At 49.9% G+C, this 22,734-nt stretch overlaps 10 protein-coding genes across 10 annotated transcripts; 5 read left to right on the top strand and 5 right to left on the bottom strand.

Moving 5' to 3' along the window:
• Positions 1–463: 463 nt before the first annotated feature.
• Positions 464–2,269, top strand: M436DRAFT_48147 (MFS general substrate transporter; the record flags this gene model as incomplete). Its single annotated transcript, XM_013571085.1, has 7 exons — positions 464–608; positions 662–819; positions 870–1,031; positions 1,085–1,170; positions 1,229–1,485; positions 1,540–2,026; positions 2,077–2,269. 7 exons carry the CDS (start codon positions 464–466, stop codon positions 2,267–2,269), a joined length of 1,488 nt encoding a protein of 495 aa, XP_013426539.1.
• Positions 2,270–3,458: 1,189 nt separating this feature from the next.
• Positions 3,459–4,421, top strand: M436DRAFT_73303 (HPP family protein; the record flags this gene model as incomplete). The annotated part of the gene is made up of 2 exons (XM_013571308.1): positions 3,459–3,725; positions 3,780–4,421. 2 exons carry the CDS (start codon positions 3,459–3,461, stop codon positions 4,419–4,421), a joined length of 909 nt encoding a protein of 302 aa, XP_013426762.1.
• A 910-nt stretch (positions 4,422–5,331) lies between these two features.
• Positions 5,332–6,042, bottom strand: M436DRAFT_82440 (uncharacterized protein; the record flags this gene model as incomplete). The annotated part of the gene is made up of 2 exons (XM_013571309.1): positions 5,332–5,670; positions 5,701–6,042. The coding sequence occupies 2 exons, from the start codon at positions 6,040–6,042 to the stop codon at positions 5,332–5,334; spliced, it is 681 nt and encodes a 226-aa protein (XP_013426763.1).
• Positions 6,043–7,546: 1,504 nt separating this feature from the next.
• M436DRAFT_73305 (uncharacterized protein) lies at positions 7,547–8,329 on the bottom strand (the record flags this gene model as incomplete). Its single annotated transcript, XM_013571310.1, has 1 exon — positions 7,547–8,329. The coding sequence occupies one exon, from the start codon at positions 8,327–8,329 to the stop codon at positions 7,547–7,549; it is 783 nt and encodes a 260-aa protein (XP_013426764.1).
• A 539-nt stretch (positions 8,330–8,868) lies between these two features.
• M436DRAFT_73306 (acyl-CoA dehydrogenase NM domain-like protein) lies at positions 8,869–10,928 on the top strand (the record flags this gene model as incomplete). Its single annotated transcript, XM_013571311.1, has 5 exons — positions 8,869–8,883; positions 9,345–9,467; positions 9,524–9,985; positions 10,039–10,356; positions 10,407–10,928. The coding sequence occupies 5 exons, from the start codon at positions 8,869–8,871 to the stop codon at positions 10,926–10,928; spliced, it is 1,440 nt and encodes a 479-aa protein (XP_013426765.1).
• A 261-nt stretch (positions 10,929–11,189) lies between these two features.
• On the bottom strand, positions 11,190–12,438 carry M436DRAFT_48558 (mitochondrial dicarboxylate transporter; the record flags this gene model as incomplete). Its single annotated transcript, XM_013571147.1, has 7 exons — positions 11,190–11,307; positions 11,368–11,634; positions 11,688–11,706; positions 11,757–12,184; positions 12,237–12,261; positions 12,314–12,345; positions 12,398–12,438. 7 exons carry the CDS (start codon positions 12,436–12,438, stop codon positions 11,190–11,192), a joined length of 930 nt encoding a protein of 309 aa, XP_013426601.1.
• Positions 12,439–15,046: 2,608 nt separating this feature from the next.
• On the top strand, positions 15,047–16,688 carry M436DRAFT_48523 (putative MFS transporter; the record flags this gene model as incomplete). Its single annotated transcript, XM_013571139.1, has 3 exons — positions 15,047–15,156; positions 15,215–15,342; positions 15,397–16,688. 3 exons carry the CDS (start codon positions 15,047–15,049, stop codon positions 16,686–16,688), a joined length of 1,530 nt encoding a protein of 509 aa, XP_013426593.1.
• An 871-nt stretch (positions 16,689–17,559) lies between these two features.
• On the bottom strand, positions 17,560–18,690 carry M436DRAFT_64350 (uncharacterized protein; the record flags this gene model as incomplete). Its single annotated transcript, XM_013571235.1, has 2 exons — positions 17,560–18,435; positions 18,484–18,690. 2 exons carry the CDS (start codon positions 18,688–18,690, stop codon positions 17,560–17,562), a joined length of 1,083 nt encoding a protein of 360 aa, XP_013426689.1.
• A 1,093-nt stretch (positions 18,691–19,783) lies between these two features.
• On the bottom strand, positions 19,784–21,317 carry M436DRAFT_73309 (uncharacterized protein; the record flags this gene model as incomplete). The annotated part of the gene is made up of 3 exons (XM_013571312.1): positions 19,784–20,010; positions 20,064–21,114; positions 21,168–21,317. The coding sequence occupies 3 exons, from the start codon at positions 21,315–21,317 to the stop codon at positions 19,784–19,786; spliced, it is 1,428 nt and encodes a 475-aa protein (XP_013426766.1).
• A 549-nt stretch (positions 21,318–21,866) lies between these two features.
• M436DRAFT_48423 (uncharacterized protein) lies at positions 21,867–22,259 on the top strand (the record flags this gene model as incomplete). The annotated part of the gene is made up of 1 exon (XM_013571127.1): positions 21,867–22,259. One exon carries the CDS (start codon positions 21,867–21,869, stop codon positions 22,257–22,259), a length of 393 nt encoding a protein of 130 aa, XP_013426581.1.
• Between the last annotated feature and the right edge of the window lie 475 nt (positions 22,260–22,734).

Raw genomic sequence — 22,734 nt, forward strand, 5'->3', positions numbered from 1 at the left:
ATTACCGCTCTTCTTTCCGAACACATTTTCGGAAGAATCTCCTGTTCTATCCTTCGCCATCTTGGTTCAGAAAGATAGGAAAAGGAGTGCGGAAGAAGCTCATGCTGTTCGGGTCTGACATCCAAGGCTTCAAGTCTTTAGCCGCCACCACCAACTGTTACAACCAAGCTCTCCTAAGCATTTGAGGCAGAAGACTCGGGGCGAATTAAGGCGACGCCGAGAGTTTCCCCACGCCTCTCCATACAATAACCTTTTCGGATCTGGGGTGCGCGCGGGGTACGGGGATACCAATCATCCAATGTATCGGCAACAGTGACCTAGTATATTCTGGTGGCAACTGCCGTCCAGGGATCATGCTATCGGGCCACTTAAATGCTATCTATCCGCTGTTTTTGTCGCTGGCTGCAGTTGCTCCTCTTCCCACTTCCAGGCTTCGCAGGTTGTTCATTCTCAATCGTTCGACATGGCCACTCTCGAGAAGAAAGATATCAGTGATAGCAAGCTCGAGTATGCTGATGATCTCGAGAAAACCAATACCACATGGGATGACAGACCGACTCTTGATCCCGAAGTGGACAAACGCATCACACGAAAGTTCGATACACATGGTAAGTATGCTCTGCGTTCTTCATTGCTGAATGTACTGACTCCCTCTTTACAGTGGTCCCGTGGTTGTTCGGCTTATGGCTGTTAGCCTTCATCGATCGCTCCAATATCGGCAACGCCAAAATTGATGGACTCGTCACCGATCTCAAACTCAACGGAAACACCTTCAATGTTGCATTGGCTGTCTTTTACGTCCCCTACATTCTAGTCGATGTACGACTTGAACCTTGAAGATTTATGATCTAGTTCTAATAGTCGAGCAGGTACCGTCGAACCTCGTCTTGAAGTACTTCCAAGCAGGTTATTACCTTCCTGCACTCATTATCGGGTGGGGCTTGGTTGGGATGTGCATGGGCTTCGTGAAAAGCTATACTGGACTTATTGTTACACGCTTCTTCCTTGGTCTGATGGAGGGCGGCCTCTTGGTACGAGCATTGCTGGACATCATTCTTGATCGATACTAACTTTCGAACTGTAGGGCGGCATGATCATCTACCTTGCGATGTTCTACAGGCGTCATCAGCTGATGTTCAGAATTGGTCTGTTCTATTGTGCGGCCCCATTGTGAGTATCAAGAACCAGGAATTTGTTGCAAACGTGCAGAGCTGAGCTAATTGTCCAGGTCTGGTGCGTTTGGTGGACTTCTCGCTACAGGTCTCGCCAAAATCCACACTAGCAATTACAAAGGATGGCCGTTCATCTTTTTCGTCGAAGGAGGCATCACCGTACTCTTTGGCATTCTTACCATATTCTTCTTGCCGCATACACCAGCCGAATCAAAGTTCTTGACTGAAGAAGAGAAGGAGGGCGCTGCTCTACGCATGCACTTAGACTCCCACGGTTCCGACGCTGCGGACAATGTGAAGAACGAGACGTTCAGTAAGTGCCAATTTGACATTCAGGCTTCTTGAACGCCGAGCTGACCCCTTTCAGGCTGGCGCTGGGTTCGCATGGCTTTCATAAACTGGAACACCGTCCTCCTCTCGCTGAACTTCTTCGCGATCATCACGCCTATCTATTCGTACTCGCTGTTCTTGCCAACGATCATCAAGAGCTTGGGATACAAGGCAGTTCACGCACAACTTCTGACTGTGCCACCAAACATCGGAGCCTTCTTCAGCGTACTTCTTGTCACATATCTTTCCGACAAGTACCGTATGAGAGGCCCCTTTATGTTGGCCGGATGCACTATCGCAGTGGGTGGATACATTATGCTGATCTCGAGCAACCACCACATGATCCAGTATGGTGGAACCTTCCTGGTCGCTGCTGGCATCTTCCCTTGCAGTCCTCTGGTTATGGGATGGCTGGCCAACAATCTCGCTCCGCACTACGTTCGCGCAACAGGAACGGGTGCTCAGATCATGATTGCAAACTGTGCTGCGTTCATTGCTACATTTACATACCTCTCCAAGGATGCGTAAGTGACCCGGTTCCTCTCCCGCACTCTTAGACTAACATATCCGGTAGTCCTCGATTCATCACTGGTCATGCCATCAACATTGGTATGCTGTGTCTGTCCTTGATCATCACCTCCTGGCTGTTGGTCTACTGCAGCTGGGAGAACAAGAAGAGAGCGACTGGTAAGCGGGATAGCAGATTGACAGAGGGAGACGAGTCAATGCTCGGATACAGGCATCCATCCTTCAGATACACATTGTAGATAATGTTCAACAGACGAACATAGATATATGGGTATTCATTTGGTTTCAACTGGTTTTTATCCATCTCCATTTGCAGGCAGTGCGACCCTGCTCTTATCACAGCTCAAATGGATCTACCTTCCACGACTCGCAGGTCGTTCAAAACCACCATGAATTGCCCCCAGTCGAGCTGTCATCCTATTCAAAGTCTACGACAGCCCTCTAGGACTCCGCGTGGATGGTCATGGTGATACTTGCTCCAAGATTGAACTACACACAAGACAAGCATCAATTGGTGACGAGAACCGAGACCAGTTTCATCAACTCAAAAACGACAAACCCCCACGACACATATATGTAGAAAGGTTCGAAGATTACTCAACTCCCAGCCAAGCAGCTGGTCTCGTACAACTTGACTGTCAACATGCTAAGAATAAAGATTGTGCATCGCTTTGTTGTTGTCTCCCCCAGATGAACCAGGTTTTGCCGCGGAGAAGCTTATTTCTGCCAAGTATGAGGCTCAAAATGCTGTTCGTGCAGCTGTTATCATCCACAGAGCTCTCTTATCTTCAGACAACCTCAACTCCTGATATAAAAGTCCTATCGCTCTCGGAACTTCTCTTCACTCCCTCTTGAGCCTTGTCAACATCTTTTGAACACGTTCGGTACCATTGGCTCCGTTGTTGAAACCACAGGTCGTCGCCGCTCTTGTCAACCCCAGCCGCCCCGGCGCAGCGGCTGTTACGTACAGGAAACAAATTCGCAACTGGCTTTGACAAAAACGGCCAAGTCGCCATTTACCACATGATGAGATGACGTCTCGTCAGAGTCCTACATCTCCGGATGGCGCAAAGAACAGAGAAGATATTCGATCGCTTTCCATCAGCGCAAAGCGATCCGAATGCTTTGAAAGCCTTGTTCTCGAAAGGAGAAGGATAGCTTCATTATGACGGTAAGCTTGCCTAGAAAACGAATAGGTAGGAGCGACGCAGTCACATAGTAAACAGCTCGCTTTGAGACGTTCGGACATTGCATCATGCTTTCCCTTTTCAAGTAGTCATTTGAAACCCCGCAACCCATTTCTCTCGTTCCTTGCCATAGCCCGAGGGATCCTCGTTAGGCCACAGGAGTACTTCATCAACTCCAGCTGCTCTCTCACTCGCGAAAACGGGCCATCAGTTTCTTCCTGCACCATATCTATTTTACACCATGCATCCACGGATATTGACCGTCCTCGACTATGATATCGATACTCATCTAAATCGCGTCGTTCCTCATTCCCGTATATCGAGGCTTCCAAAGCCTATATCGCGGTTTCTAGGATATCGATCAGAGGAATACAAAGAACCGCCGCGTTTAGTCGTTGTTTTCTGGTCGTTTCTGGGGTCCCTACTTGGACTTCTGATCATAGGCGCTATCTACAAGTATGCTCCTGGAATTACAAAATGGCATCCTCCGATCATGATTGCGAGTTTGGTATGCTGCAGTGCTCTTAAACAGCCAAAGTTCTGAAACTGATAGAGAATGTAGGGTGCTTCTGCTATCTTGGACTACAACTCCATCCGAACACCACTTGCACAACCAAGGAACGCCATCCTAGGGCAGACCTTCTCGGCCTTGACAGGAGTCATCATCCATAGATTGTTCCATCTCAACTCAAACTGGGAGGATCTCCAATGGGTTGCAGGCGCAGTCGCCTGCGCTGTATCTTCTGCCATCATGGCTACGACAAACACTGTACACCCTCCAGGAGGCGCAACTGCTGTCCTGGCTACGACAAACGCCGATATCATCGCTATGGGCTGGATTTACATCCCTTTCGTAATCATGAGCTCAGTTATCATGTTGACCCTCGCATGCATAATCAACAACATCCAACGAGCATACCCAGTGTACTGGTGGACACCAGCAAATCTAAGGAAGGAGAAAAATATCGAAGACCTTGAGAAGGTGCCCACCAATAACAGTGAGAAGGTGCTATCAGGCCAGCCAATGGGCAGAGCTTCGGATGTCAGCCCGGATTCTGTTGTCATATCACCACATCATCTCTACATCCCTGACAGCTTCGACTTGGATGGCGACGAGTTGGCTGTGTTGTCACGACTACAAGCTCGTCTCCGGTGGGACGCCGCTATGGATGAACGGCCTCGAGCCCAGTCAAACGGGAGCTGATCACGCTTTCGCGCACTATGCTGCCGAAGATTATCACACATACGATTGCACGGACACATAACACATACAACACCACGACAAGCGCGACCAGCTCCCGTCAGCTTGGGACATGCGTCATCTGGTTTCTACTCATGAAGCCGATAGCCACCGAAATCAACGAGGCAGTAATACACTCGCTCTTGGAGTGAACACTGGGTCTCGGACCTATGTCGACAATAACTAGTCTGGTCAGGTCGACCTCATCGTCTACACTCCTCTGCCGATGCCATCACTGTCGATGAACTTGATGGGTGCAGCGATGGTTGTGCTCGCTGCCACTTTGACAGATTGTTCACCAGAAGCTTAACGACTTCGAAATTCTCGTCGACGCTCATGCCCGTCGGGGTATCTACGTTCAGCGAATACTGACCACACTTGTGGCCACCTTATCGACCATGTCAGTGGAATGCAATTCAGCTCAGTTTACTGGTCGACATGTCACTTCTGAAGACGATAGAAAAACATCAATTGCGTACGAGAAGGATTTCTGGCTTGAGAAAGGGTTCATGACGACCCTGTCGACTGGAACTGAAGTGTATCATACACAATGACTTTGATGATAGAACCATGAATATATTGAGTTATGATTGCTTCACTCCTTAGTCCTTCGCACGTAACTATAGGATGATTATTAGGTGGTTGAAGATGCTACCCAGTAATTCCAGCCTGTGTATCAGTACCACCACCATACATGCTCTACATTGAACCTATACCACAGGAGGACATAGGAGCAAAAGTAAAGACAACATATATGGAAGACAAAATCGAGCCTTTCCCTCTGTTATTCCCTATCTGTCTATCTATCTATACAACGCCAAATCACCGCACCGATCCCCAGATCTCACTCTTTCTCCGCGATCCCAAACCTCTCTCAAGCCACGGTAATGTTACCAGTAACATTACCATTGACATCACATCCAGTAATACTGCTCTTCAGATCCGTCAACCAGACCGCCGAGTTGAATTCTCCATAGAACGTCTTGATCTGCCATTTCTTGTCTCCCTCGCCAACACCAGTTCCATTGACTTTTGCTTCTTCAACTTCAGCGACAGCTATTCCTTGGACATTGAGACCTGGAGGAGACAACACGTAGCGGAAAGTGACTGCATTGCAGGAAGACCAGGTGTTGAGCAACTTGAAGGGGACGCCTGGTTGAGCTTGTTCGCCGGCGAGGAAGGAAGCTTTGGTGTCGAAAGTTATTTTTCCCAGCTGTATTACACATTAGTTGTACGTCCAAACACATGGAGGAGAAGGATGAGGAGGAGGAGGAGGAGGAGGAGGAGGAGGAGGGGGAGGAGGAGGAGGACGAACATCAGAGGCAAGGAGGTTAGGCGAGTGCATCAGTGTTGCTACACTATCTGATTGATCCACATAGCCGTCTGCGATGAGGTTGTCGCCCCAGGACATGCTGAAGTTTGAGAGGATCTGGCCGAAACCGTCGGCGATGAGGATGGCGTCGGCGGAGGAAATGCAGGATGTGCTGTCTGTGGTGTTGGAGAATCTGGATGATTTGCCGGTGAAGGGCTGAGCCACGCAAAGGGCCATGAGAGGGTAGATGGCGGTAGTGATGGAGGTACGCATGGTGACTGTTTGATTATCGACAAAGTGGAGCAATGATGGTTTTGGGGTTGTTCTGGTTGTGGGCAGAGGAGAAGGAACGAGATGGAAGATATAGGATAGAGGAGACCGATCGGAGGTGCAGGCCAGACTATCGCCGCTCTTACTGTTCTCGAAGAAGACGCCGTCGCGGCATGGGGGCTGATGAGTGCAAGCTTCATCATACTCTTTACTTAGCCCTCTGCTTTTGGTCACCATCAGCAAGTAGACATCGCTGTACATCTGTCATAGTCCGACTTGGCTGTTGCTTCCCAAGTCATCGTCGACGGATTTTGTCCCTGGTTTATGACCTTGGATGTCTGACAAGGCAGATCGGACAGCCTGACCAAAGACCGACTGGACTGTAAGCGTCCCAAAGGTACGAGTAAGCATGAGGCTGCAGTCTTGCTGCGGCTGTAACTATATGGAGACAAACTTCCGTGGGATATACTTGTTAGGGTACTGGTCCCTGATGCTTACCACAAAGTCTCTTGTATACTATTGGAGCAGCAAGGCAGCTCGCTCTTTCACTAGTGGCTCACGTTCGCGATGGGCTTAGACCATGGAGCGGTTCGGATAGCGAGTGTCGTGTTCGGAACGCGATGCGCCAACAGCATTGCAAGATGGGAGAAAAAAACCATGGACTTGTGAGGTCCGTCCGGATTTCTAGGGGTACGCGGCGGTGTCGTGTCTGCCGAGTGTTGGCCGGTGTCACTCAAGTCCTATTCTTGTCTGCTCACACAGCCTATGGTCACAGCACGGAAGCTCCTTGGTGAGACGTTCAATCGAAATTGTGAGTTGAACCTCCGAAGCGATGAGAGCGCAGTTGCAGATAATCATGACTCTATGTGTCGTGTCTATACTTGTAGGAACAGACGATCCAGGGTCATTGGAACAGCTGCCTTGATGCCGTTGGCCAGCAAGAAAAAAGTAGACAAGGTTGTCAGTCGCAAAGGCCGTCTCTATAGACTCTAGATGATGGATGAAAATGCCAAAAGAGAGGCAACTGCCTGGTCGTTCAGGTCGTACTGGGGCTCGAACCCACTGGGATATGTTAGAATTGGTTCTTGGGACTGACGAAGCTGAGGTTCGAACTTACGGACTCGAGAAGATTTGATTACTCATCAAAATCTCGCGTGCTAACCGCTACACTATACAACCGAGTTGTTGAGAACAATCTTGGCTCAGGTAAAATATATCTACTCAGTATCTTGCCACGCCCACTGGTCGCATGCGCAGTTTCGTTCAACAAGAAAAGCATCTTGCACGTCGCGATATGCTGAACAGTTCAACTGGCTCATTCATCTAGTCGAGCAAAAAGTGGCGAATAGGAAATCCTCCATTCCGTTGGCGTGATTACGCGGCCTCTTCATAAGATAAGACTCTGCATTCCTAATCTAGACTTCTCTGCGGAATTACCAACAGATGACTATTGTGCTATCCTCCTGAATCACCTCTGTTGTCCAGCTTCTCCATACTAATTCTCGCTCTATGCTGTCGTAATGTCCGTCATCGGTAACCCTAAGCTCTTCGGTCCCTGTACTCTAATCCTTCTGACTTTATCTTGCATTACATGTCTTCCAAATGCAGTGACCATATCCTCAATCAGATGATTGTAGATACGACGCTTGCCATAACCAAGTATATAAATACTTTCGGGACCAGAGGATATTAGATATGACTTCTCTTCATCAGCGAACGAGATGTTAAGGCTCAGAGTCTCAAAAACGACAGGGCGACGTAATGTCTCGGAGACGGTAATGTTAGGGCCGTGTTTAGCGATTCGAGTCAACAGCTCAAGGAGTGTTGTGAACGTGTTGCCGAGTTTGTTTTTCATGTCATTGTCCCAGTGGCCGAACTTTGAAAGCGTGAGGTCGATCATTAAATCAATGGAGAGGTGTTGTACACAGGATGATGGGCATGGTAGTGATGTCCATTCAAGTGTATACTCGTCGTTGTTGAGGTTGAGTAGCATAGACCAAGTTCGATCGGCGGCGGAAGTATAGCAGGATTGCATGTGATAAAGATCTCGCATCTCATCTGCAACAATACCATTCGTTCGCATAAGATCGAGCCAGTCGAAGCAGATGGTGTTGAGTTTGACAGTGGTTGGAAGCTCATGACCGCAGTCTAATTCAAGCAGTCGAGTGGTAGATCCGCTTTTTGAATGTGCAGAGGAAAAGACGTTGGTATAGACCATGTCACGAAGCTCGCGTGGCAAGCCCATGAGCGAGTTTGGTCGAGGTGCGGTATGTGATAGCGTGCATGCCATGATTGTGTGTGGTGATCTGCTTGATTGACAGTCGCTCCCATATAATAAACTTTGTATGAGACGGTAAATTAGAAGCATCATGAACAGGGAACCTTTATATTCAAGATGCACGTATGCGAGAAGGGTATTGCGGCATCTTGACCTACCTATTCTCAGGACATGGAATGCTTCATGCCTTGATGCAATGGTGTGACCTCATACGGATGATAAGGACAGAAATCTTTCGTGATGAAATCATCCTTTGAGGCATCACTGAGTAGGAATATGTTGGGAGACTGACAGCGTTCTGCTACACTCGCATGCCAGAAGGGCCGAAAGTCCTCGCTGGGACGACTACATGGTCAGGGTTGATTCCGAGATTTGGCGATGCTCGGAGATGGCAAAAGAAGAAGAGAGCAGAAAGGAAGCTGTTGGGGCAGTCTCACAAGACATGATTGTGCTGCAGAGCTTGTTTGCAGGAGAGAACGCATCTGGTGATGGCTGGTGTGATGGACGAGCTTCGGCTTGATTTCGGATCTCGTGATGTTTTGTTTGTATCCATGTCCAAAATGGGAGTTTGTATCAGTGGCAGGAACACGACCTCAGATCATCTTTTGGAACCACAAAACCATCACCTACAGTCCCATAAGAGTATACATGCAGCTATTGGAATGTCGATGAGAAACACGGTGCAGATGTCCAGCCGAGGTTAAGCGAGCAAGGTGCGTTGAACGATCGTGTCGCCCGGCCGGTGTCCAGAATCTCGCAAGCTACGCGCAGCACAAGGAGTGCGTGTCTGTCGTCCAGACGAAGGATTAAGGCTGCCAAAGATGGCAGTGCAGAGTCCAAGATGAGGCATGGTGGCCGAGTGTGTGGCCGAGGATGCCTCGGCTCCCCCGCAAAAAGCGAGAGCGATCTCCGCAATGTTTAGTGTCCACCTCGGGCGAGAGATGGACTTGATCAAGTTACAAGACACGCCGCTTTCGTCGGCTATTACTCTTGCTCTATATTGCATACCAAAATGTCTCAACAACAGAAGAAGAACGACTTCTCGGAGAAGCTGATGATCAGCGCCGACGGTCAGCTGAAGGCATCCCAAAAGATCCCTCAGATTGCTAGACCATTTGTCAGCGAGAAGGCATTGAAGTACCTCGACATCGTAAGCTTGCCACATCTTGAACCACAGTTCCAACCACTGATGCGAGTGTCTTCCAGGTCGAGAAGTTTGTCGAAGAAGAATGTATTCCCGCCGACGCCGTATTCCAACAACAGATTGGCGACTCAACAGCTGAACGCTTCAGCGGCCACCCCGCCATCATCGAGGACCTCAAGAAGCGTGCAAGAGAGCTAGGACTGTGGAACATGTTCCTGCCAAAGAACCACTTCAAGGAGGGTGCTGGCTTCAGCAACCTCGAATATGGCCTCATGGCCGAGTACCTGGGCAAGAGTCGTACCGCCTCCGAGGCCACCAACTGTGCTGCTCCTGACACTGGAAACATGGAGGTGCTGGCCAAGTACGGCACACAGGCTCAGAAGGACAAGTGGCTCAAGCCCTTGTTGGAAGGCGAGATCCGCTCTGCATTCCTCATGACCGAGCCTGATGTCGCCTCGAGTGATGCCACAAACATCACTCTTGACATCAAGCGTGAGGGCAATGAATACGTCCTCAATGGATCCGTATGTTCATCTTCCGCTCTTTGTTCTGAACTGTGCTAACCTCCATTATACAGAAATGGTGGTCATCAGGCGCCGGTGATCCTCGCTGCAAGATCTACATCACAATGGGCAAGACCGACGCAAACAACCCCAGCCCCTACAAGCAACAGAGTGTCGTCCTCGTGCCGGCAGACACCCCTGGAGTCACCATCCACCGCATGCTCGGTGTCTTTGGCTACGATGACGCTCCTCACGGTCACGGACACATCTTCTTCAAGAACGTCCGTGTTCCGCTAGATCACATCGTCCTGGGCGAGGGCCGTGGTTTCGAGATTATCCAGGGTCGTCTAGGCCCTGGCCGTATTCACCACGCCATGAGAAGCATCGGCGCTGTAAGTCCTATCCTGTCAAATATTGTTAGCTGCCACTGACAATACCAAAGGCCGAGAAAGCTCTGGAGCTCTTCGTCGCTCGTGTCAACGATCCCCGCAAGAAGGCCTTTGGCAAACTCTTGAACGAACACGGTGTAATGATTGAGCGCATTGCCAAATCGCGTGTCGAGATTGACTCGGCTCGCCTCTCAGTCCTGAATGCCGCAATCACGATCGACACCAAGGACGCCAAATTCGCCCTCAAGGAGATCGCCGAGGCTAAGATTCTGGTTCCTACCATGGCTCTGAAAGTCATTGACCGTGCCATCCAGGCTTACGGTGGTGCTGGTGTATCACAAGACACACCATTAGCAAACATGTATTCTCAAGGCAGAACCATGAGGATCGTAGATGGTCCTGATGAGGTGCACTTGTTGCAATTGGGTAGAAACGAGAACAAGAGAGGTCAGTTCTTGTTGAGCAGACTAGCGTGGCAGAAGAAGAAGAGTGAGGAAATGGCTGCAAAGCATGGTATGCAGCTCAGGGATGTGTTGCAGTTGGACCGTGTCATGGGCGAGAAGGCCAAGCTCTAAGGAGTTTTTATGTCTGTAAAGAAAATACTCAATGTCAATACTACTAACGCTGTTCCACGGATTCGTTCGGGCTTCAACTGAATCAAGGAAATGTATTCTCATTCTTCCCGTCTTGCGACCAATGGTTCTTCAATGCATGTCTATAGAGAACAGAAAGAAAAAAAACGACTTTTTCCGCGAAAACCAGAATTACCTCGTCCCAACATCTGATGTCAAAGTTGATCAGAACCAATGGCGTAAGGTCCGATCCATGATGGCTTTCTATGCCTTCATGGCCTCGGAGGCCTTCTTCTCCTGCACGGGCTTGGGTTGACCAGAGCTAACACCCACAAGACGCTGGAGTTGCTCCATAAAGACAAACATCAGAACAGTGTTGGGGCTATTCGCAATACCATTAGTCCCCGCTATTCATTTTCACAGGAAGTTCAAAACCACTTACGCAAGTCTAAGCCATGCAGGCGACCATCCTCTCATGAGGAAACTGATACCCTCTTTCTGGTAGGATTCGGCGAAGATTTTGCTGAGACTGGGTTTTACGCCATTTACGGTAGGAGCAGATTGGACGCGGCTCTTGAGTACATCGGCGGGTGCGCATGCTGTGGTTGCCACGGTGCCGGCGAGGAGGGAGGCGAGGAAGTGCAGGAAAATGCCATCTTTGAGTCCTAGACTGGGGTTTGAGAGCAGCCAGTCCTTTGCGGTTGAGTAGCTGGTTTTTAGTCAGTCTCTGAAATTGCCTGCTGCTATAAGGCAGAAACTCACGTAGCGATCTGAGAAATGTCTGTATACCGTTAGTAATTTGCGTTGATGTGAGCAGAAACCAAAACTTACTCATGATGACACTGCGAACGATATTAGGCGTCAAACCTCTGCTGAAAGTCGACATACCCTCCTCCTTTGCAATCCTATATAACGCACGAATCGAATTGCCATAGTTATATCTCTCAGCAGCAGTCTTAGCACCATCCGCACACATTCTCACCAGCACGACCTCTGTAGGGTTACCGATCAGACCGGCTGCTCCTCCAGCCACACCAGAACACACGACTTCCCAGCCAGCAGTCAGTTTCGTGGTTCCGGTTCTTTGCTTGACTTCCTTGGCAAAGTAGTTGTAGAGGCCGAAACGAGCGGTCGAGTAGGAGCATTGGCGGAGCCAGGAACCAGTCAATCCGGTCCAGAGAGATGGAATACCATCGCGGCTGGCGAATGATACCAATGTTCTGAGGATGTTTGGCGGTTGGTGCATGACTTGCATTCGGCTATTGTTGATATTAGTTTACTGTTTCAGTCTGTAACCTTTGCAGTTCTCACTATTTCGTTTGATCCAGGGGATGTGCTGCAAGATTGATCAATATACAGATACCGTTTTGGACCTTCATTTGACTTACTGCATGTTGCTGCCATTGACGCAGCCGCTCCGCTGGAATCATCTCAGCATACAATCTCATCACCTCTTTTGCAACATTGCATACCCAAGCCAGAAAGGCTGTTGCTTCTTCTTTTGACCGGACATATCCAAAATATAACCCAATGCCCTCTGAGGATGTCGTCGGCAATCACTATCTCTTGCGTTCCGAAATATCGGGAGTAGGTATTTGTTTCGCGGGGAAAAAGTCCTTCGGGGCTGACTTGCGAAAAGTCTTCAAGTCCGCAACGGTCCAAATCCAAGCGGAATGGCCTCTTTCGAATGCAAAGGTCGTCTATAATTTTTCACGCTGGTAAAAGAAAAAATCACAAGCCCCAATCTCAACACGAGTCAAAGAAGCAAGACTGCTTTGACAATCTCCTTTTGCTCTCGGCCAATCAGCGCTTGGCACTCGGGCTGCTCGGGCCGACCTCGACTCGCGCCTTGCTTTCTGTTATGTTGATTAGACTCGAGTTCACACTGTCTTTTCGTCTGGAAGATGAGAGCTGTCTACATCGACTAGTGGGATGATGAGACGAGCACGCCAAGTTTTGAGTCTTGATGCGGGTGCTGTGTCGACGTACGGTCACACGCAGAGCGTGTCAGGCACGCGTCAATGCCGAAACACTCGATCACCTATCGAGGACGACTATACCACAGATGTGAATGTGCAACGGATTGATGAATCGCAGTTACGAAAAAGACCGTGCCAGGTATGCAGCAGTCTTTCATGTTGACGCAGCTTTGAGGTAAAGCCAACCTTAATGATCACTATTCCTGATACGCGTGAGCGACTGGTGTGAGGCCATGGCCTACCAATACGCAACAATGTCATGGACCAGACACGAAGAGGCTAAAAAATCTTGTACCCATGTCACCTTGTCTTGGACATCCAAAGTGGCGACGTCTCCTACACTAAGATGAGGATGCCTCAGAATCGTGGATGGCAAACAATACTCGAAGGCGACACGTCCAACACATCAAAGGGAGATGGCTTCTTTTGTGTCGCCCTTGCTCTGAACGACAACTCGCTACTCTGCCTGGAGATGCGGTTTCCCTGCGCGGCAAGCAGTGCAGAGCAGAGCAGAGCAGAGCAGAGCATACATACCATAATCGGACAGCCCATGGCCTCCGATATGTGGACGCAGCGAAACGTTCAGATTACAAGCGCGCAACTGCTGTGGGTGTATCATCTGCTGGGGTTTGGAGGATCCAAGAAGCGGATGTAAACAAGATGACAACCTCTCTTGCTCGATTCGCCTTGATGAGAACAACTCGCAACAAAAGATACAACGAATCTCACGATCATCAGAGGCTACATGCGATTTACGAACCTCTTTCGCGATGCATCTTTTCTACGCAGGAGCGTAGAGCAGACCGCTTATACCATTACCGGACTACCGATGCCCTCGGTTATGTGATTGCCGCGCTTATAGAGTCCACGCATACGCGATCTCCTGACCATTTGACGTTGATCTAGGGCTCTTCTCAGCTATATTGCTTTTGGAATCGGTAGAGCTGTCCATCGAAGTCGGCAAATCTAGACGCTGTCGGGGGATGCAAATCTGGTTCGTACAGACGATACGGTTCGTGATGCTCTGCCCCGAGATTTTGGCCTCTGCCAATCGCGCTTGCAGTGTTTGATCATCTCCAGGCAGGTAACAAGATCACTGACGTGTCGCAAAGTTTCGTTGTTCGACACAAGGCACTTTCTGTTCCAGACAGTTGCAGACATACCTGACGCTGGAGTTCAGTCTGCGTTGAGGTCAATGGCTAGGCGTCCATGTCAAAGAATCAGAATCCCACCTGCGAAGCACCAAGTCGATCTCACCCCCTTGGTGGCGTTCGGGTATCATTACTGATAAGATGTCTTGAGTGAAGAGCTGTCGTTCGTAAACAACCATATTCGAAAGTTAGCTGGAAGCAGATTGGTCAGGTTAGCCCTGGACGGACTCCGAGGAATTGAACTTGATTGTTTGGTTCGTACCCATGTTGGCTTGCGACAACTGACCTGTATAACAGCACGGCAGTGAACATCGGCTGTTGGACTTGAGATGCTCAGCGACTAAGCTCCTAAGTCGGCGCACTCTTACGGTCTCAGACGAGTAGCTCTCATACCAAGATACAAGGCCTAGTTTCGAGCAAGTCACCCATCCACCCACGCTATTGCTACGAGCCTCAAGGTATGAGTCCACTGGGGTGTATGCTGTGCAGCAATCTCGAATCGATTTCTATTCAGCCGCACACGGTACAATTGCGATGGTACTGAACGAGGCCCCAATCGGCACTTCTTTCTGTGAGTCTTAGCCAAGGCCTCGTTCTTGGATACCTGCTTCTTCGTGGGGAGCCAAGGAAACTAATGGCCACTCCGCGAGGGTCGAGCCAGCCAGAGAATGCAGCCAAGCACAGCCAAGAACGCCCACTCGCGCTGGACAACTCGATCTGGTAGAAACCAAAAGTCAAACAACAACAGTCAGAAACGTGCAATCAATTCCCCACACCCATTCCCCGCCCTGATCTCCGCCGCAAAAATCAACTCTTCCTTCTGCTGACCGCGCTCCTTGTTATCCATCAACTGCCGACTTTGTAGGGTGAGTGTGAAAGAGAAGAGAGATATAAGAGGCTTCCCCCGGACCCCAGACCCCCACACCGTCACCCCAGATCGTCTGCATCTTGTTAGCAACAATCGCAACTTTACCCGATCATAATTTCTAACATGAGGCCTTCTCAGGATCTTGAGAAAGAAGGACACGCTGCCATGCACAAGGAGCTTGCAGGAGAGACAACCCATGAGGTTGCAGAGCGTGGACACCAGGCTACTGACCAGTATGTCTTCCCCTCTCAACCATCCTCTGACCTGGACATTACGTTAACCATTGCCTAGATATGGCAACTCCCTCATTCAGTTCGACCCCAAGGCTGAAGCAAAGCTTCGAAGGAAGATCGACTTTGCCATCATTCCTACAGTCTTTGTGCTGTACCTGTTCTGCTTCATTGATCGTGCCAACATCGGTTAGTCACCACACCTAACACTCCACAACCAACATCATCTAACATATGTCGCAGGAAATGCCAAGATCGCCGGCCTCGAGAAAAGTCTTCACCTAACAGGCTACGACTACAACATCGTTTTGTCCGTCTTCTACATCAGCTACATCATCTGTGAGATCCCTGCGAACATGTGCTGCAAATGGATCGGTCCTGGATGGTTCATCCCCGGTATCTCCCTGGCATTCGGTCTCTGTTCAATCGCTACTGGATATGTCCACACTTTCAGCCAAATGTGTGCTGTCAGATTCGTTCTCGGCATCTTCGAGGCGGGCATGCTCCCTGGTATCGCCTACTACCTCTCGCGCTGGTATAGACGCTCAGAGCTAGCCTGGAGACTAGGACTTTACGTTGTCGCTGCCCCACTTGCCGGAGCTTTTGGTGGTTTGTTGGCGTCAGCTATCTTGAAACTAGACCACTTCGCTGGTCTGAAGGCGTGGAGAATGATCTTCGCCATCGAGGGTATCGTTACTGTCTGCCTGGCGCTCATTGGGTTCATCACCATGACCGACAGACCAGCAACCGCCAAATGGCTATCCCAAGAAGAAAAGGACTTGGCGATTTCCCGTGTCAAGTCCGAGAGAGTCGGAGCCACCGAAGTCCTGGACAAGTTCGACCGCAAGAAGATCTTCAAGGGCATCTTCTCCCCTGTTACTCTCGGCACTGCCACTATCTTCTTGCTAAATAACGTGACGGTTCAGGGCCTCGCATTCTTCGCTCCTACCATCGTTCGCACCATTTACCCTCACAACACTGTTGTCAGCCAGCAGCTTCACACCGTCCCTCCTTACATCGTCGGCGGTTTCTTTTGTTTGATGTTCCCATTCCTCAGCACCAAGTTCGACACCCGCCTCCCCATTCTCATCTGCTCAGCTCCGTTGATCATCGTCGGATACATCATGTTCCTGGCCTCGGAAGTAGGCGCAGTACGCTACGGAGCCACCTTCATCATCGCCTCTGGCGCCTTCGCCTTCGGCTCCCTCTGCAACGCCCAAGTCAGCGCAAACGTCGTCTCGGATACCGCGCGCAGCTCCGCCATCGGCACCAACGTCATGTTTGGCAACATCGGCGGCTTGGTCGCCACGTGGTCGTTCTTGCCCTTCGATGCACCCAACTACCACATTGGCAATGGCCTTAACTTGGCTGTTGCGTCAACCGGCTTGTGCTTGTGTATCTTGCTGTTCTTCTGGATGAAGAGGGATAACAAGAAGAGAGATGGCAGAGACGTTGATCAGGAGTTGGCTGGCACCACGCTGTTGGAGCAGCAGGATATGGATTGGAAGCATCCTTCCTGGAGGTGGAGACCTTGAGAGCCTTTTTGGGGAGGTTCACGTGCCTCAACTGCACGACCATGAGGATTTGTGGATTTTGGAGTTTTATGCGGATGGTGGGGGATTATGATGATATATATCAACTACGAAGATCATGTTTCTATGCTTACTTGTCTTGTGCAACTTCTGATCATCTTCGATGCATGCTTCGCATGGACTGTGGCGAGATCAACTAGCTGGTGTGGAACGAACATACAAGGCTTCGGACACACGCTCTATACATACAGTTATGCTAGGGTGAGGGTTAAAGTTGACGTATCCCTGTGAAGTGGCTTACAACAAAGCCTCCTACACGCACGTGAGCAGATTAGATGTCCCTGTTCAGCAGAAGAGGGGCTTTATGAGACAGCCTCATCCGATGTCAATAGAAACATGCTCAAAGCTTCACCTGCATACAAGACGTAGCAAACAGACCCGAAAAAAGCAGCTGTGTGCTTCACCTCACCCAGCACAACAGCCTTCAACAAGGACAGGATGGAAAGGCATGGTGATAGAAATGTTGAATGATGTTTATAAATAAGATCTTGATTGCAAAATCTGGAAACTAAATGGTACATCTCTCCTGCTCTTTTTTCGTGCCCCTGCTAAGGGAACGTCAATAGCAAGACCTCCCGTTCTACCGCTTGCGGCCGAACGCTGTGATCAAACGAATGTCCAGATGTTTTTGTATCGTGATGTAGCATTTTTGGAGCCCAATGAGGCCTATTGAACCGATCCTGAAGGCCCCGACAAGGCCTATAAATTCGGTCTGAGGCCCGGTGTAAAGCCTGTAAACTTGTTCCTGATGGCTCGAATCAAGCCTATATAAGTGATCTCGAAGGCCCTTGCAAGGCTCTGAAAACGAACCTCCTCAGTCATCCAGCTCAATGATTTGCATGGGCGAGCTGTTCTGAAAATCCTCGGAGGTTTGTGTCAGATCAATGATAGCATCGTACCTGCTGTTGGTTCTGGTGGGCTCAGTGCTCATGCTAGAGTCGTCTGTCAACTCGATGACTTCCATGCCGCTGTTATCGCTTCCCATAGAGTCATCGTCTTCTCCAGTCAGATCGATAAGGTCGCATGTTTGTCTAAATCTTGTGTATTTGGTGTATGTAATGATTTCTGTCTCGGGCTCGGGTTTGGGCTCGAGCTTAGGCGTGATGGGCGAGTCGGGCACTGAAGGTGATGTGGGAGTCCTTCTGCGGCCAAGTCTCATGCCGAAGATGCTCTCATAGTCGATGTCGGAGTTGTCGTCAAGATCGTTGTTCCCAGATCCGATACAAGCATCATCATCCGGCGAGGCTTCTCTCGAACGAGGCACGAACCAGGAGGAACTTTGCGACCCATCGCCAAACACGATGTCGTCGGTATTGACAGCATCGTCATCCATATCGACATCCTCACTGATGTTTTCCATGTCGACGTTTGGATTGTTGTCGTCTTCCATGTCAACAAGATTTTGATCATCATCGAGCAGATCTTCCTCATTGTTCCCAGTTGCAGAGCCGAGCAAGCGACGTCTACGCAATCGACTAAGCTCGTGCTGCCAAGTTCGCTGGTTGCCGTCGTCGCCGTCATCATCGTCGTCGTTATCGTTACGGTCTGGTTCAGGATGATCGTTGCGATTGTTTGGGTCGTTGTCAGCGTCATCGTCGTCACCATCCCCTGCTCTGGCTTCAAGCCTTCTCATTCTGCATTGTTCGCATTGGCATTCCTGAAACAATCTTTTGTGTGCATCAATGATAGTCTGGAACCTGTCAGCTAGACACTCAAATTGTGCTGAGCCATGACATACCTGAACTGCTTGCCAGTTCTGATTCTCGAAGCTCAAAGAATCGTCAAATACCTCGAGAAGCTCTTTGCAGTAATCGCGACGCGCCCTCCGGATAGCCGTATAGCTGCGGCTGTTTGTTCCACTGCGAAAGATCTTGCGCTTGAATTGAAAGGCTGAGCACCATGCGATATTTGGGATGCCACCTCTTGTATCCCATAACTCCTTCATATGAAGAGTGATGAGTTGCTTCGCTCCATGTGAAAGGTGCATGGAAACAAGGCAACCCTTTTCTTATGGTTCTTCTCCTGCCACTAAATGATACCGATAGTAGGAAGCGTATCCTCTCATTGCGATCCAATGCACGTGTGAGACCTCGAAGAACATCACACCAGATACTGTCCTGTATCTTCTGATTTGCGATGTAAGTCTCGACTCGCCTAACATCCGGTGTATGTCTCCAACCGACTCAGGTGCGAGGGCGTCTTCATCGCCGTACACCCGTTGAGTCTGGCCCGACGGCATGATTGTGAAGCTCCTGAGTGTCGATCTTGGTAGTGTCCAACAGCCCGAGAGTGAAGGCTCGACTCTTGTGCCGTATTCGTTCTTAGGAAGTATCAGTGACTTTGAGAATCGAAAGCAAGGAAAACGTGGCGTGCAGTACTTGTAGTGAGGAAGTCTTGGCTCGTTGAGCTGGAGATCGAGACGTGAGTGTCGGGTCCAGAGTAAGTGACTGAGGTGTTGAAGCGAGAGAAGTCTGTCAGCCGGAGATGGGCTTCTCAAGCCAGAATGAGTAAGGTGTGATGGGCTGGCTGTGAGCGAGACGCAACGACTGACAGAACCCACTGCCGATAGCTCGTAGACTTTACGGTAAGAACGCCTGAGCGTGCTCAGCCACGGGAGTCAACCCACTCTGTCGAGTGATGTGTATTTCATTGGTCTAGAAGTCAAAGGAAAGCAACATAAGCTGCGCAAGGACGGCCGCGGATGAACCGGAGGGAATATACATTCGAGGGGCAAAGAGTCGTCGTTCGGACCATGTGAAGTGGAAGAAGACTTAAAAGAAGAAACAAGAGGAGCAAGCTCGCAGCGCGGAAGGAGCGAGTGATGGACCTGAAGAGCAGGATGGGGTCAACGGAGTTTGGAGTAATGGCTTCGAGCACTTGTGAATGTGAGGTTATGGCTGTAAGTGGTCATGCGTATAAGTTTCAAGTTGACCTCGGGAGCGGTGCGAAAGCACACAGAGTCGTGAGATATAAGGCTTGGGAATCCAAGACGTTTTGTGAAGATATGTACTCGAATTTATGCAGTCGGAACAACATGTCTATCGTCCATTTTGGTGCTTTGTTAGGTCCTCATCTTCATCACTGATGAGACCCTCTAGCTCAAACTCTTCGGCGTCCCTGATCTGGCGGTCGCTCGCGTCCGGGATTGAGCGGGCATGACCGTTTGGCAGAGCGTGTCCATTGAGCCTGCTTTCCGGATCAACAGTCTTGCCATCGGTTGGAGAGTCTGCGTAGTAGGTGTAGAGACGAAGAAGCATGTTCACGACTGTCACAATTGTTAGCTTTGATGTTATTCAGAAGAAAGAAGTCTGCACTTACAGAGGAACATGAGGAAGGCGAAGCTATAGAGGATCAAGATGTAGGCGACATGGGTGACACCGGCTTGAGACAAGAGCAGCATCTGCTCCTCGGTGGCGCCCATGAAGAGGAAGCCACTGGCATAAAGCAAGAAAGGAGGCAGGAATTGGAAGCTGTTGGTTTCCTCTCCATCATCGGAGATGGAGTTGGCATCTTTCAAGACGAAACTGATTTCGATGATGCGAGTGATGCCAGCAGCCATGAGAGTGTAGCCGAAGACACTGTGTACCATGGTGCTCAGATGTAACTCTTGAGGGTGACCACTCATGGCCCAGCCAGTAATGGCGATAACGATGGCGGGAATCAAGTTGCGCTTGGAACGGCCACGGCGGTCACGGCTCAGCCACATGCCCAAGAGACCAGCGCACCACCAGATGACCCCCATACTGGTATGCTGCAAGTCGTTGCGTACCCAGGGAGTACCCCATCTGTGCTCGGTGAAGGTATTCACGCAGCCCCAAGCAGCGATAACCATGCTGTCGTAGAATTCCTGAGAGCGGCCGGTGCGACGCAGCCAGATCTGACCAACCAGAAGGAGGATGGTGTAGACGATGCCATATGCGATGAAGGCGGACCCCATGATGAAGTGGGCAGCACACTGGCCGGTGTGGTCGCCCTGGCAGAAGCCCAAGGCAGTGATTCCACCGAACAGCATCTGGACCCAGGCAGCCAGTGGGATGATCTTGCCCAGTATGCCGTGTCCAGAGACAATCCATTTCCTGATCTTGCCCATGAAACCACGCTCGATGTGGAGCCTAAGATAGATGCCCATGGCGGCTTGAGCAAAGACCATCATCATCAACCAAGGAGCATATTGGGCGTGTACGTTCTTGCTGAATTGGCGACCTTTGTGGGCGTGACCGAGGAAGTAGCCTAGAACAGCGAGACCAGTGGCAGTGACTTGGACGGGGACGTGCCATCGCGAGCGCACGATACCGAGGACCATGCCAGTAGGGAACAGAATGCCCCATGCGAATATCTGGACGAGGATGTGGATCCATAACGTTGTGTCCTGATGAGAGTCAGTCTCGGTTCATGTCATGCTTATGCAGAATGGAAGCTTACCAGAGGATCCGGTGAGATGGCCTCGCCTTCAGGAATCTTGTCTTCATGGTGCTCATGCGCCTGAGCAGTCGAGACAAGCAGAGCGAGAAGGGTGGCGGCTTGGACGCTCTTGCTTAGCACTGGCGCCCGCAGTTGCAGTAAACGAGCCATCTTGTTGCAAGAATGACAATCTTCAGGTAGTCGAGTCCAAGTCTCAAGATGAGGTTTTGAGCATCCCCTTTGTCCTACAAGGAAGGAACTCAGGGTTCCTTCCGAGCCCACCTTGATCGATCCAGAAAGTTGCTGACCACGCGTGTCCCGCCAAGCCGCCCATCCCCTATCTCAATTCATCCATGTTTTTCTACCATCTGCTCCTATTCTTTGACCAATAGATAGAGACAAGGTTTTGCTTCTAAAGACTATAGAGAACCCAGATCAATTCATGGTTCTAGTCAATTCAAACCATTGTGTTTCATGAGTTTGCATTGTCCTTCTAGAACGTGTTCGGGAATGCGCGGATCAAACTTATCTCCCCTTATGTCCGTACGGAGTGCGAATCCGACCACATCTTGTTCATATCGTCCTATCACTGAACATCTTTGTTGCGCGTTGGTCGTCGTAGAAAACGACTTTGACAATCAGTGACTTGGAATAATCTGATCCCTCTCGGTCAGCGAGCGAAGCAAGCAAGCAAGCAGCCTCTTCGTAGAAGCTGCAAACATGGCCGAAGATAACTTCCCTTCGTCTCCTCCCGTTCCTTCCAACCTCAACATGTCGTCCAAGGCGTCCTCTGGTAGGGATACTCAGCTCGAAGCCCTACGTGTCCGTCAAGCTGCTCTTGAGTCGACTGTTGCCGAACTGCTTTCCCAGCGTGCTTCTCTAATCAACTCCACCTCTCCCACCCTTGATACCCAAGAGTCCGAAGATGCAGAAACCCGTGCAAAGCTTGCCATGGATGCTGCCAATGCAAAGATCAAGTCTCAAATAAAACAGCTACAGCAATACAATGACATCAAAGACTTTGGCACTCAGCTGATGGGACTTATCGCTGAGAAGCGTGGCTGCCGTATTGGTGAAGTCCAGGAGGAGTTTGGTATCAATCCTGATGATTGAAAGGCAAGTACTTTCTGACGAAGAAAGAAAGCTCATCGAGCAGTCTGTATTGACATGTTTCAAGCCATCACATCAAGCAAGACCAAACATCAGCATTGAAAACCCACCATCAGCCCTGCAGCTATTATCCATCCCGGCATACTGGCCTGCTCCCTCGCTCGCAATCGGTCCTGAGGAAATGCACAGGAGGAAGCCGAAAAGGCATAACGCGGCAGAGAGATTGTCCTGGTCTGCCGAGATCGTGGACATTCGGCGATTTGATGGCTCCATTCAGAAGTGAATTCGAGATGATTATATTCCAAGCTTGCTTCACTTGCTTCAGTTGTCCTATTGTTCCCTATTGATTGGTGCCTTTCAATTGTCTTTGCCATTGTCGATTCACTGTTATTGTCGACTCGGCTTTATAAAAGTTTGCTCGGCTTCCACACACTCTCTCTCTTCTTCCTCAACACACGCAAGACATCTGACCAGCAAC

The sequence above is a fragment of the Aureobasidium namibiae genome (genome assembly GCF_000721765.1).
Source record: "Aureobasidium namibiae CBS 147.97 unplaced genomic scaffold scaffold_10, whole genome shotgun sequence".
Lineage (NCBI taxonomy): Eukaryota > Fungi > Ascomycota > Dothideomycetes > Dothideales > Saccotheciaceae > Aureobasidium > Aureobasidium namibiae.